Genomic DNA, 15,181 nt, shown 5'->3' with positions numbered 1-15,181 from the left:
GACACGTCGTCTCAAAGGATGGCATTCTCCTCCCGGACCGGGCGAAACTGCGCGCTATCGCGGAATTTCCGACAACTTCAATGAAAGAACTTCGCAGTTTCATCGGCCTTTGCTCGTATTTCCGGCGCTTCGTGCGCAATTCCGCAACTGTCATCGCCCCCTCACCAAACTTCTTTCCCACCAGGACCTGTCGGCCGGGTCGCAAGCCTGTGATGATGCCTTTACCACGCTACGCCGCCTTCTGACCTCTCCGCCGATCCTGCGTCACTTCGACCCTGAGTCGCCAACCGAAATCCACACCGATGCTAGCGGTGTCGGCCTAGGAGCCGTTCTCGCTCAGCGCAGGCCTCATTTTACCGAATACGTCGTCGCTTACCCCAGCCGGACGCTCACAAAAGCTGAAGCGAATTATTTCGTCACAGAGAAGGAGTGCTTAACGATCCTTTGGGCAATTGCAACATTTCGCCCTTACTTGCACGGGCGTCCTTTCGACGTTGTCACCGATCACCACGCACTCTGCTGGCTGTCGTCTTTGAAAGATCCCTGTGGCCGGCTGGCGCGTCGGGCTTTGCGTCTCCAAGAACACGACATTCGTGTTGTTTACCGATCCGGACGTAAACATGACGATGGTGATGCTCTCTCCCGCTCCCCTTTGCCGCCGGATGCCAGTTCTACTGTCTCCGTCCTGGAACCTTCATCGATCGAGATCACCGATATGGCTGCTGAACAGCGTCGGGACCCATGGATCGCTGCCCTTTTAGAAATTATCGAACACATCGTCACGTCCTTCTCCTGCTCGCGCCCTCCGCCGTCAATAGCACCATTTTGCCATCAGAGATGACCTTCTTTACCGCCGCAATTACCTGCCGGATGGACGCAAATGGCTGCTCGTCATCCCGGCCCATATGCGTTCCGCCATTTGCTCCCACTTCCACGATGACCCCCAGTGCGCCCACGCCGGCGTGTTGAAGACCTTAACCCGCCTTCGCAGTTGGTACTACTGGCGCGGGATGTATCGTTACGTTCGCCGATACGTCCAATCGTGCTGCGAGTGTCAGCGCCGAAAACAACCACTTCGCCGCCCCGCAGCTCCTTTGCAGCCGCTGCCTTGCCCTGTCCGACCATTTGAGCGTGTTGGTATCGACCACATCAGCCGGCAATCGCTGGATCATTGTTGCCGTTGATCACCTTACCCGCTGCGCCGAAACATCACCATTACCTTCCGCTACAGCCCCAGACGTTGCCTCCTTTATCCTTCGTCATATCATTCTCCTCCGTGGTGCTCCAAACGAGCTGCTGAGCGATCGAGGCCGTGTCTTCCTCTCTGAAGTTGTGCGTGCTCTTCTTCACGAAAGCTACATCGTTCACCGCAGCACCTCCGCATACCATCCACAAACGAACGGCATGGTTGAACACTTTAACCGCACCTTGGGCGACATGCTGGCCATGTATGTTGCTTCGGACCATGGCAACTGGGACCGCATTCTACCCTTCGTTACTTTTGCTTATAATACCGCTACGCAATCGACCACCGGATTTTCTCCCTACTTTCTTCTTTACGGCCGTGAGCCTTCTTGCACACTGGACACCATTCTCCCGTACCGTACTGATGCTTCTGAGTTTACAACCCTTTCTCAAGCAGCCAAATACGCCGATGAATGTCGTCAACTTGCCCGTTCCTTCATCTTGAACAAACAGCGCGAACAAAGACGAGCACAAAAGACAAGAAAGCGAACGACACGGCGCTGACTAACAACTGAGGGTTTATTGCTGATCACACAAGTATAAATACATGGATGTTGGCAATGAGGGAAAGGTTTACAAAGTGCAAAAAACCAAAAACAAAACGTAAATGTTGGTTTTTTGCACTTTGTAAACCTTTCCCTCATTGCCGACATCCATGTATTTATACTTGTGTGATCAGCAATAAACCCTCAGTTGTTAGTCAGCGCCGTGTCGTTCGCTTTCTTGTCTTTTGTGCTCGTCTTTGTTCGCGCTGTTTGTTCAAGATGCTTAACCAACTAGCCCGTCAAACCGTGTTAACGTTCCTTCATGTCTGAAGCCCAGCAGCACCAGGAAAGCATCCGTGACCCATCTGCTCTTGTTCCGCCTTACCCTTCCGACTCCTTGGTCTGGCTGTGCGTCCCGTCTTCCAGTCCCGGCCTCTCCTCGAAGCTCCTAGGGCCTTATCGCATCATCCAGCAAACCTCTCCTGTAAATTACCTCTTCGAGCCCCTCCAACCATCCCCGGGTCACCGTCACCGTGGCCACGAAATTTTCCACGTCGATCGCCTTAAATTTCACTACGATCCCGTCATCCTCGCCTCTTCATAATTCGCCCGTCCGTATCCTCCCAGTCGCCAGGATGGCGCCTTTCCGCCCGAGGGGTAGATGTTGGACAGAACTGAGGCTTGGAAAGCTGAGGCTTGGAATATGCTGCTCTCGTGGGTATTTATGCTTTACTGGGTGTTAGCAAACGTTGAAATTGTTCACCAGCGCAACCCTCGTCCATAGCGGATGACGTAGCACGTCAGGTATTACCACGAGTGTGACGTGGAACGTGATCTAACGGCGAGGGCGGAAACTGTGCGAGAGCCCTCTTATGCTACCTATGGCATCAAGACTGCCAGAACTGAGACCCTCGTTAAGCAATTAGCAGACAAGGTAAGGGAAAGGAGGGACTCGTTTTCGACAAACTTATGAAGGGAGCCAGTAGTCACCGAAACCAACGTGCATAAGGGAATGTTTAATTTTTCTTTAATGCGTATTGGTGATCATTGGGATAATAACACTTAGATTAATCTATCGCTTAAAGAAGATTACTTATAAAGCAGCAGAAAAAACAACCATGCCGCCGGTGGGATCCGAACCCACGACCTGCTGCTGTATTAGTAATGCTTTTTTCAGCTGCTTTATAAGTGGTGTTCTCGCCCTCACCGTTAGATGACGTTCCACGTCACACTCGCGATAATGCAGGACGTGCTACGTCCGCCGCTATGGACGAGGGTGGCGCTGGTGAACACTCTCAAGGTTCGCTTACACTCAGCAAAACATAAATACCCACGAGAGCAGCAGATTGAACAGCCGTCGCCGTACCTCGGTTGGTAAGAGCACCGGACGCGATATTCGGAGTTCGTGGGTTCGGATCCCACTGGCGGCATGGTTGTTTTTTCTGCTTCTTTATAAGTAATCTTCGTTAAGCGAATGATTAATCTGGTGTTATTACCCCACTGATTAGCACTACACATTTAAAAAAAACAAAAATTAAACATTTTTTCGGTGACTTGTTTTTCGGTTTCGGTGACTGTTGGCTCCCTTCATCAGTTGGTCAAAAACGACTCCCTCATTTCCCTTACCTTGTCTGATATATATATATATATATATATATATATATATATATATATATATATATATATATATATTTAATTTGTTTCGTTTATTTATTTCTTTATTTAAATACAAATACTGCGGTCTCAACGAGACCAAGCAGGTGGGGATGTCGTATAACATTTTCTCCCGATTAACAAGAATTGCAAATAAGCTCTTGCGTTTAACATGTGAGAGAGAACAAAAATGAACAAGCACGCATTTCAGTTATGTAGAATGATTTTTACGTAATCTCACAAAAACGAACTTGCATACGCTACCCCTCAGAATAATGATAACCTGATAAAATTACGGAAAAAACGTCGTCACAGAATGTCACGACGCAAAATACAGCAGGAGCACCTGTTCAAAATTATCAGAGGTAAAAATTTCTCAGGGGAGACCATTCCACTGACAAATTTTTCTTGGAAAAAAGGAATATTTATACAAGTTAGTGCGGGCATGGAAAGGCAGCAAATTGTGAGCGTGATTGTGCCTTGACACGCGTGGCAGGTAACGTTGACTGAATGGCCGTCCATTAAATTCTAGAGACTCGCCATACATCATGAAAAGAAATTTAAGTCGTGCTATAGTTCTTCGCAATTCTAAGGTAGGGATATGGTTGTCAGCCATGAGCTGTGACGGCGAAACAGTGGTCCTGAAATTGTTGAAAATGAACCTCACTGCTCGCCTCTGAACCACTTCATGTTTATGTTTATGCTTTAGATGAAAGGGATCCCATACTATGGGTGCATACTCTAATTTCGGCAATACGTAAGTTCTGTAGGCTAGCATTTTCAAATCAGGAGGTGCTGTTTTCAGCTAATGACGCAGAAAGCCGAGTTTTCGGGAAGCGGATGCGCCAATGCTATCAATGTGTTTGGACCACGAAAGAGTGTTTGTAAACGTTACGCCTAGGTAATTGTATTCTGTGACTTCCTTTATTTGAGTATTATTGATGCAATATGAAAATGAAATTGTCTGTTTTTGGTTTGTGACGCGAAGAAAGACCGTTTTTTCAGTGTTTAGGGTCATAGACCAATCCGCGCACCATTCATTAAGCGTGGCTAAACTATTGTGTAATTGAAGTTGATCGTCACGGCCTGTAACCTGTTTAAAGAGCAGACAATCGTCCGTGAACAACCTAATGTTAACATGAGGAGGAACGGCACTAGTTATGTCATTATCATAGATTAAGAATTGGTCCAAGTACTCTTCTTTGAGCCACTCCGGGCGAAGCCGGTAATACATTGGAGGCATGGCCATTAACATCCACGAACTGAGTGCGGTTCGAAAGGTACGCTGTTATTCAGTTTATGATGAATGCAGGAAGACCAAAAATTAGTAAGTTTTTCAAGAAGTTTGTCGTGAGGAACGCAATCAAACGCTTTGCTAAGATCAAGGAAGATAAGATCAACCTGCCCAGAAGAATGAAGTGTTAGAGCGATTTCCTGAACCGTTGTTAAATGTTGGGTACATATCGACAAACCACTCCGAAATCCATGCTGAAATGGAGAGAGTAAGTTGTTAGCTTCAAGAAAATTTGTTATGTAGTGAGCGATGATGTGTTTTAGTGTTTTGCAGCTCGTAGATGTCAGTGAATTTGGGCGGCAGTTTTGCACAAGCTGGCGGTCATCTTTTTTGTGGACTGCTTTGACACGGGCCACACCCCATTTTTAGGTAAAGTTGCCGTGCTAATAGATAAAGAAAAGATAGCTGTTAAAATGTGTGCAATAGGCTCGGCGTTACGATGAAGGAAGGAAATGGGTATGCCATCTGGGCCTTCAAAAGATCTTTGTTTAACTTTTAGCAATAATAAAAACACGCCCTCAAAAGATATAAAGTCTGACACTTGGTAGCGAGAAAACGAAGCCTCTGTGATACTATCTACCTGGCTGGCTACAGAATGAAAGTATTCATTCATTATGCTGTAAATTTCCTGTGGATCAGCAATCCCATTATCATGCTGCCTTATTTCTTTACAAGTGTGTGCTCTTATTTCCAAGGTACCGCCAAAATTTATCAGGGCTAGTTTTGATGTATTTCGGCAAGGCACTGGAAAAATACTTCTGTCGGGCTAGCAATAGTGCACCAGAAAGCTGGGTTTGCAGTTGGCGAATATCAATGGGGTTTTTGTTCTTCCGCTTTTTTGCGCGTTTTAGACTACGGTTTAAATGCATAATTTTTCTGTCAACTCATGGGTTTGTTCGCTGTGCTTTAATGCGTTTTGTCGGAACAAAGACATCGTTGCAGTATTTACAGCAAGTTGCAAACGCCTGCCATAGTGAAGTAATGTCAGTTTTTGGTAAGTTGTCAGCCAGCTTCCATAGTTCATGAAGGACGGATTGATCATTGGCATGACTGAAGTCTTTAACAGTTTTACAACCTTTAATGTATTTTTCTTGAAGTTATCAAGGCTGCAACTGAACAGCACAAGCTTTTGGTCCGATATTGCCTCCTCAACGCAAACCTCGATCTCTGTAATATTCTTGCTAACAAATGCAACATCCAATATTGAGCCAGTGTCACCATTATCGCGCGTGTTTTCAAGAATGATTTGTTTTATGTCGCGTGAAAGCATTATGCCGAAAACAGGCTACCAACACGCTGTATTTCAGGCTTATTTAGCCAGTCCACTGGAGGTAGTTTAAAATCGCCCGCCATAATAATTTGCCAGTTTTGCAGCGCATGCATGTAATCACGTAGTGAGATCAAGAACTCTGGAGGGGATATTAACCACTCCTCTCTGTAACGCCTGGCCGGCCCTGAGAGTAATGAAATGAAATTAAATGAAATAAGAACTGCACGCCATCTGCAAAACTGTGATAAGCACTGAAACTGATTTTTCGCTGGATGCTGCTGCTGCCGCCAAATGACATTCTCCTGGATGTGCTGTAGAACGCGGTAATTTCAGTGGTACAGAAAACCAGGCAGCCTGAAATGTCCGGCAGCACTTTCACCGGAAAGGGATAAACGATGCTGAAAAGGCTACACCACTGCATTTGCAATATTTTGATAATAGGGTAAGCGAAGTTTGCTGGATGCTGCCTTCGCTGCCAAAGCAGGCCCTCCTATTTTTTTTTTCCAAGTGGTTTTTATGGCCTCAGAGCATAAAGGTTGTGAAATCAGAGATGAGTAAGATGCTTAAATAAATGAAAAAGGTGGGCTGATCTAATGAAATCAAGTAGTGAACGATGATAAGGACCCTGTGTCCAGGCAATATAGGAATACGGATAGCCCGGTGAGAGACCCACCGCCCCCAGGTGCTGAATTCACGTCGGCTTCTGCGCCGGGAAACCCACAACAAGTGGTGGATATCCGTCTCATGTCTGATCTTGCAGACTGGACACCCGGCGCGGGGATATAAATCTTTGAAATGCGTCCACTTGCGTGTCACAGCTGGAGTTAGGGCAATCCCGACCCGTATCCTCCGAAGCGCAACCTCCTCTGCACGGGTAAGACCACGGGGGAGGGTTACCGCACACGGAGTGATTAGAGCACGGTGTTCCTTGGTCCAACGAATTAGTCAGCGTGCAGGTGTTCATGTAGCAGCTGCCCTAAGCATTTTTATAGGAAATATACAACAACAACATCTGGATGAGCCGGCGTAGGTCTCACAATGCGGCAAGAGAAAAAGCGCCACACTTTCATATCGATTTTGTGACAAACCGATAATACAGAAAAATTTCAATTATTCCTCAGTGTCCCATTAAGAGACGAGCGATGCCTCCAAGTTTCCCGTGTCTTTTTTAAGCCAAGAGCCGCCGACAGCATTGGGTAGTAGATGATCGTACAGTGCACTTGCTACTGCTATCGCGCACCCCGCCGATTTCAGTGCATTTTATTTCGACGCAATGCTGCATGGCTCCTTAATTTCATGTCGCCATTGCAACGTGGCAGTATATTTTTCCTGCACAGTAAGGTATCCATGCAATTACCGCTCGTATTTTTCGTAGTCCCCGTACCTACAGTTTTTATTACTTGTTTATGTCGTCTAAGAGGCAAAACCGAAGCTTGAAACTCCGGTAGAGGTTAGGAAATTCCTTATTTTTCATACTGTGCACTTGTCATTTATGTTTTGAATAACGATGCGCGCCGTTCAGGTTAAGGCATTTCGTTGGCGCTGTGTTATTTCCCCGTCGTGTAAACTGCGAGGAAACCTTTTGATTCATAACGACGCAGGTACGAGTATCCGAATCACGACCCAGAGGAGGACGTTTACGACTACTGGGACACCGCCGTTTTGTTCTTCCTGACTTGCTACCAGTACCTCGTCACAGCCCTGGTTGTCACCAGCGGACCGCCATTCCAGAGGCCCTTCTGGACAAACTGTAAGCAAGAACCTTGAGCCCGTATGCATGTTTTTCAGAACTGCTCTATTTTACTTTGTAGTTTTTTACGCTCAGCACATTCTTCCAAATCCAAGCAGCGTTAGTGTAAAAAAGAACAGCAAGGAACAAGAATATAACAAAGAATCAGCGTTAGCCACACAACATTAAACTCGCGTGTTGGCGAATTCTTTTCATGTATTGTGGTTTGAATTGTGGATGTTTAACGTCCCAAAGTGACTCAGTCTATGAGGGACGCCGAAGTGAAGGGCTCCAGAAATTTCGACCACCTGGGGTTCTTTAACGTGCATTGACATCGCACAGCACACGGACCTCTAGCATTTTGCCTCCAAAGAAACTCCACCGTAGTGGCCGGAATCGAACACACGTCTTTCGGGTCAGCAGCCGAGCGCCATAACTACTGAGCCACCGCAGCGGCACTTTTCATGTATTGTGTGCAAAAGAATTGGAAAGAGCATAAATGAGTCAGTCCGAGGGTAGCACACCTTAGTGAGCCGGAATTATGGCGAATTATGTTTCTACTAGGTAGCTTCCATTACACCAAGACTTTTATTGTTACCTCATATATTCCATTCTAGCATGCAGTGTGTTTATGTTGAGAAGGGGGACATGAGTTTATTAAGGTAAACATTTAAATAGTGATCACCTCCACGCTGCTGAGGATCAGTGCGAGCTACTCTGATTTTGGTCCGGATTGCTTTGGAAGCTGCTGCCACTAATGAGTCTTCCTCTTTTTTCGTTTGGAGAGCAGGTTTCAACGAATGCTTCACGGTGTGCGAAAAGTGTTGGATTAGGCCCGAACATCTTGTTGTGCAGCGCATCCGAGGATAGCGTCCCGTGAGCATATTTCCTCTATCTGAAAGGTTCGTTTGCTCGCAAAGTTGTTGATATGTGGCGTCGACGACAATGGATAGATGGATGGAAGGTAGGAGTGTCCCCTTTGAATCGGAGCGATGGCAGTTGCCACCATGACAGCTTTTTCCTTTATTTTTGTTCAACTGCGCTTGCCACTTTTTTTTAAATACGTCTTCCTACACTTTTAACCTTATGTCACCTATCTGTTTCTGAGCAAGCAATCTTCCAATCGCTTTTTTCCAATTTCCACCGCAGATTTATTTTCATCACCATAGTTATCTCTAAACCGTCGTGGCTCGGAAGATTGACAATGCCTCCATCGACATTAGGATCGATCCCATCCTATTTGAGTGTGTGGTGCTCTATTATTTCTACGGATTTACCACAAACAGCACAGGTGTCATCTTCTTCGTTAAAGTCTGTCTGTAGCTGCGCGTTCCAGAACACCCTGACCTAGCTTCAAAGAGTAGTGCGCTGCCTCTTGAGTTATCATAAAACGCTTCCTTCCTGATCTGCCTTTTCCAGTATCAATAGAGGTCTATACTATGCTTCTTTTCTATTGAATCTATCCAATTTTTGGCCTTCGTGTTTCTAACCTGTCGTTTCATGCTCTTTCTTTCTCCATCCTCATGTCTGGGATACTTACTGGTAGTTTCCTGGTTCTTTTCCGCCATTGTGAGTCAACGCTTTTTCTGTATAGGTATTTAGATACCTTAGCTGCCCACCTGTTATCGTCCAATTTCATCAGGCCTTCTTCGTATAGCACTTTACTCTGAGCTTCCCGTGCTTCGAACGTTGTCCAGCCCATATCCCCATGTACTGCCGCGTTTGTGGTTCTCCCTTGGGCACCTAGTGCTAATCTTCCAACAGTTCTCTGATTTACTTCTAATCTTGAATGAACTTCAGCCCTTAAGCATAGAATCGCATTCCCGAAAGTAAGCCCCGGCACCATTATTCCTTTTCAAATACCTCTGAGGACTTCATACCTGTTGTACCCTCACAATGCCCTATGTTTCATTATCCCGGCATCTCTTCGCCATAAGAGACTGTTCGTGCTTTTCGTCTCCACAGCAATTCACCAAAGTTTGCAAATCTTCCTGGCTATCCACTAACAGTAAAATATCTCCCGGATACGTTAAACCGGTAGTCGTTGCTCAACAACCTTTCAGCCTAATCTGTACAACAGATTATAACCGAGATTGCTTCTTTGTAGCCTTCGTTCTATATTAATCATATAAAGCATGAACAGCAGCGGTGACAGTGGACAACCTTCCCTTAATCCCTCCTGCACCTCGACACTTTTACTCTTAATTCCTTCCCATGCTATTTCAACTTTATTTTCTCAATATATTTCCTGTATAAAATCAATTACCTCGTGACCGATACCTTCATCTTTTAATATGTTCCACAGGAGTTCTCTGTTGACATTGTCGTACGCTCCGCTTGTGTCCAGGAAGTCTAACGAGAACAGAAAACTGGGCAAGTTGGAATGGACTCATCTTTAAACAGCGCGAAACACAGGACGTAGTGGAAGACATAGCGCTCGGGTCGTCTCGTGTTGCTTCCACTAAGTCCTGTGTTTCGCGCTGCTTAAAAAACAGCAGGAAGGCTAAACAAATTTGCTGCAACAACGCCAGTTGGTACTGCGCGGGATGACACTCAGTCAGTCAGTCAGTCGGTCGGTCGGTCGGTCGGTCGGTCGGTCGGTCGGTCGGTCGGTCGGTCGGTCGGTCGGTCGGTCGGTCGGTCGGTCGGTCGGTCGGTCGGTCGGTCGGTCGGTCGGTCGGTCGGTCGGTCGGTCGGTCGGTCGGTCGGTCGGTCGGTCGGTCGGTCGGTCGGTCGGTCGGTCGGTCGGTCGGTCGGTCGGTCGGTCGGTCGGTCGGTCGGTCGGTCGGTCGGTCGGTCGGTCGGTCGGTCGGTCGGTCGGTCGGTCGGTCGGTCGGTCGGTCGGTCGGTCGGTCGGTTAGTCAGTCAGTCAGTAAGTCAGTTTTTAATTGCAGGAAAATCACATCTTACTTCGGGTGCCAGAGATTAAAGGCGTGGTTGCCTGACGAGGTCTCTGCCCCCGTAACAAAAGGAGCAGCCTACAGAAGTGCATCAGAGAGCTGGTACAATGAATGACATCAATAAATATGAAAAAAGAAGCTGCTTTACAAATCGTACTCGCATACGTTCTATGAAACATGGCTCTACTTGACCACTGTGGATGGTTTTGTTTTTGTTTTATTTTAATCACATTGAAGATTCACTCATGTCACAAAAACACGTAAGCAAGAAGTCAACGTTGGCATAATGGAAAGTTTACATTTATCACTGTTGCTTAACACTGTCAACGGAAAACAAAATTGCCCGCAGTTCACGTTTGAGCGTTTTTCCGGGCAGGCAGAAATGCCAAATAGAAGCACAATTAATTAACGTGCGTATTACTTGATATTCCAGGTCTTGCTTTCCATAATTTCTTCTGACTTTTTTTCCTGCTTTTGGCATTATGGATATCGTATCGTGGTAAGACGGGCGTGCAATTACTGTGAAGTTACTTTTTTATATATTTGCTGTGCCAGTAACCATAAACAGTATTTATTTGCCTTTAAAACATCAAATCTGGGAAATAGTAGTTGCGTTGACAAAAATCTAATAGATGTTCTACGACACAGACTGCTATACTTCGTGGCGGCTTAGGCGAATGCGTGGACAATTAAGATCCAGCGAGAAATTTCTACCAGATTATTCTCGCGGCACTTCTACAGCAACCGCAACTATGGCGTAGAGCTAGAGCATCCGCCTTGCGTGCAAGAGGACCGGGGCTCGAATCCTGGAGCTGCGCAATTCTCCACCGGGTTTCAAAAAAAAAAAATCCGCGTGTCGATGGAATTGCATAACCATGCCTGGAGTGCGGCCTGTACTCGGTGACCAGAACCGACAACGCACTCTCTCACCAGAGCAGGACTTGGCCACCCTGGCGTAGTACTTGGCCACAACCTTCTATGATCAAACCAATTAACCCTCGGTCCTCAGTCCTCAGCGGCTGCGGAGCAACTGACCACGGCGGCGGTCAGACATGTGACGCAGCGGAGGGTGCTAAGAATTTCTGGCTCCGGAGAGGCCGCCATTGGAATCTGAACCTGACAATGTTCAACGCTAGAACTTTATCTAGTGAGGCTAGTCTAGCAGTGCCGCTCGAGGAACTAGCGGGAATTAAATGGGATGTGGTAGGGCTTAGCGAAGTTAGGAAGACAGGTGAGGCGTATACAGTACTAAAGGACGGACACATACTGTGCTATCGCGGATTAGAGGATAGACGAGAACTAGGTGTGGGATTCCTCATTAATAAGGATATAGCTGGCAATGTAGAGGATCTCTATAGTATTAACGAGAGGGTAGCAGCTATAGTTATTAGGCTGAACAGGAGCTACAAGCTGAAAGTGGTGCAGGCCTACGCGCCCACATCCAGCCATGACGACCAGACATTTGAAAGTTTGTATGAGGACGTAGAATCGGAAAGAATAAGGTAAAATCACAGTACACTGTACTAATGGGTGACTTCAATACGAAGGTGGGCAAGAAGCAGGCTGACGACCACTTGGTAGGTGACTATGGTATCGGCTCTAGAAGTAGCAGGGGAGAGTTATTAGTCGAATTCGCAGATAGAAATAATTTACCAATCATGAATACCTTCTTCCGCAAACGAGAGAACAGGAAGTGTACCTGGAAGAGTCCCAATGGTGAGACTAAAAGTGAAATCGACTTCATACTATACGCTCAACCTGCCATCGTTCAGGATGTGGCCGTCCTAGGAAAGGTGCGCTGTAGCGACCACAGAATGGTAAGGTCTTGAATTAGCTTAGACTTGAAGAGCGAACGGAAGAAGCTAGTGAAGAGGAAGACCATTAACGAATTGGCCGTAAGAGGGAAAGTACAGGAGTTTAGGATAGCGCTGCAAAACAGATATTCCGCTTTAACTGAGGAAGACGATCTTGATGTTCATACAATGAACGATTATCTGACATTTATTTATTTATTTATTTATTTATTTATTTATTTATTTATTTATTTATTTATTTATTATAGATACCTCAAGGGCCCTTGAGGGCTTTAAATCATTGATTCATTTCCGTTATTTCAATCAATCATTACGGAGTGACAGTAGAAGTAGGAGGTAGGACAGTTCGACAGGACACCGGAAAGATATCTGAGGTGGCGAAAGATCTGATTAAGAAGCGCGAAAGCATGAGGGCGTCTAACTCTACCGACAAAATAGAACTAACAGAGCTATCGAAGTTCATAAGTAAGCGAAAGGTAGCCGACATAAGGAAGTTTAATATGGATAGAATCGAGCGTGCTCTAAAGAACGGAGGTAGCCTAAAAACAGTGCAGAGGAAACTAGGCATAGGTAAAAACCAAATGTATGCATTAAAAGACAAGCAGGGCAATGACATTAGGAATATGGATAAGATAGTTAACGTAGCCGAAGAGTTCTGCACAGACCGGCACAGTAGCCAATGTAATCAGAGCGTTATTGAGAAAGACAGCAGTGCACAGCAATGCGTCATTCCACCAGTAACGAAAGAGGAAGCAAAGAAAGCGTTAGGGGCAATGAAAAGGGGAAAAGCAGCTGGGGAGGATCAGGTAACAGCAGATCTGTTGAAGGATGGTGAGGAGATCGTGTTAGAAAAACTAGCCACCCTGTATGTGCAATGCCTTATCACCTCGACTGTACCAGAAGCTTGGAAGAATACAAACATTATCTTAATTCATAAGAAGGGAGACGCCAAGGACTTGAAAAATTACAGGCCGGTCAGCTTACTATCCGTTGTCTACAAAGTATTTACTAAGGTAATCGGTAATAGAGTCAGGGCAACCATAGACTTTAATCAACCAAACCATCAGGCAGGATTCCGTGAAGGATATTCCACAATCGATCATATTCGCACTATCAATCAGGTGATAGAGAAATGCGCAGAAAATAACCAACCTCCATATATAGCTTTCATTGATTACGAGAAAGCTTTCGACTCAGTGGAAAGCTCAGCAGTCATACAGGCATTGCGTAATCAGGGGGTAAAAGAGCCTTATGTGAAAATACTGGATATATATATATATATATATATATATATATATATATATATATATATATATATATATATATATATATATATATATATATATATATATATATATATATATATATATATATATTATGGAAGCCAACAGTCAACGAAACTAAGGTGCATAGGGGAATGTTTTCTATTTTTTTTAATATTAATGCCAATCAATAAATCCCACCGGCGGCATGGTTGTTTTTTCTGCTGGTTTATAAGTAATTTTCTTTAAAATCAGTTGATTGGCATTAAAATTAAAAAAATAGAAAACATTCCCCTATGCACCTTAGTTTCGTTGACTGTTGGCTTCCTTAATATGTTTGTCAAAACGAGCCACTTATTTCACTTGTCTTGTCTGCTAATAGCTTAACGGGGGTCTCGGTTCTGGCAGTCTTGATGCCATAGGTAGTATAAGAGGGCTCTCGCACAGTTTCCGCCCTCACCGTTAGATGACATTCTACGTCACACTTGCGGTATTACAGGACGTGCTACGTCCACCGCTATGGACGAGGGTGGCGCTGGTGAACACTCTCAAGGTTCGCTTACACGCAAAACATAAATACCCACGAAAGCAGCAGATTGGACAGCCGTCGCCGTAGCTCAGTTGGTAAGAGCACCGGACGCGATATTCGGAGGTCGTGGGTTCGGATCCCACCGGCGGCATGGTTGTTTTTTATGCTGGTTTATAAGTAATTTTCTTTAAAACCAATTGATTGGCATTAAAATTAAAAAAAATAGAAAACATTCCCCTATGCACCTTAGTTTCGTTGACCTTTGGCTTCCTTAATATGTTTGTCAAAACGAGCCCCTTATTTCACTTGTCTTGTCTGATATATATATATATATATATATATATATATATATATATATATATATATATATATATATATATATATATATATATCAACTGCACAGCTACTATAGTCCTCCATAAAGTCAGCAATAAAATTCCGATAAGGAAGGGCGTCAGGCAAGGACACACGATCTCGCCAATGCTATTCGCCTCCTGTTTACGGGAGGTATTCCGAGGCCTGAATTGGGAACAGTTGGGAATAAGAGTAAATGGAGAATACCTAAATAATCTGTGATTCGCTGATGGCATTGCCTTGCTGAGTCACACAGGAGGTGAACTGCCAATCATGATCAATGAGGTAGACAGGCAGAGCAGAACGATGGTCTAAAATTAACATGCAGAAAACCAAGGTAATATTCAACGCTCTAGGAAGGAAACAACAGTTCACAATTGGCAGCTAGAGCCTGGAAGTTGTGAAGAAATACTAAGGGGGGTAGTGACAGCTGATCCGGATCATGAGAGGGAGATAACTAGAAGGATAAGAATGGATTGGAGCGCATATGGCCGGTTCTCGCAGATCATGAGTGGCAGTTTACCAATTTCCCTCAAGAGAAAAGTGTACAACAGCTCTATCTTTCCGGTACTCACCTATGGAGCGGAAACGTGGAGGCTAACGAAAAGAGTTCAGCTTAAGGTAAGGACAACGCAGCGAACCATGG

General features: G+C 45.3%; 1 protein-coding gene across 14 annotated transcripts in view; it reads left to right on the top strand.

Annotated features, from left to right (window-relative positions):
* Positions 1-15,181, top strand: part of LOC144122196 (polyamine-transporting ATPase 13A3-like) — a 738,347-nt gene that overhangs the window by 568,841 nt on the left and 154,325 nt on the right. For all 14 annotated transcript variants that reach the window (XR_013312846.1, XR_013312843.1, XR_013312839.1 and 11 more), the window contains one exon: positions 7,549-7,697. Coding sequence is in view for 6 of the 14 variants with exons in the window: in XM_077655777.1 (XP_077511903.1) it covers positions 7,549-7,697 (149 nt within the window). In the remaining 8 variants the exon portion in view is untranslated. The remainder of the gene's footprint in view (positions 1-7,548; positions 7,698-15,181) is intronic.

Source organism: Amblyomma americanum, chromosome 2, assembly GCF_052857255.1.
Source record: "Amblyomma americanum isolate KBUSLIRL-KWMA chromosome 2, ASM5285725v1, whole genome shotgun sequence".
Taxonomy (NCBI): domain Eukaryota; kingdom Metazoa; phylum Arthropoda; class Arachnida; order Ixodida; family Ixodidae; genus Amblyomma; species Amblyomma americanum.
The sequence above is the reverse complement of the archived record's forward strand: the minus strand, read 5'-3'. Positions and strand labels throughout refer to the sequence as shown.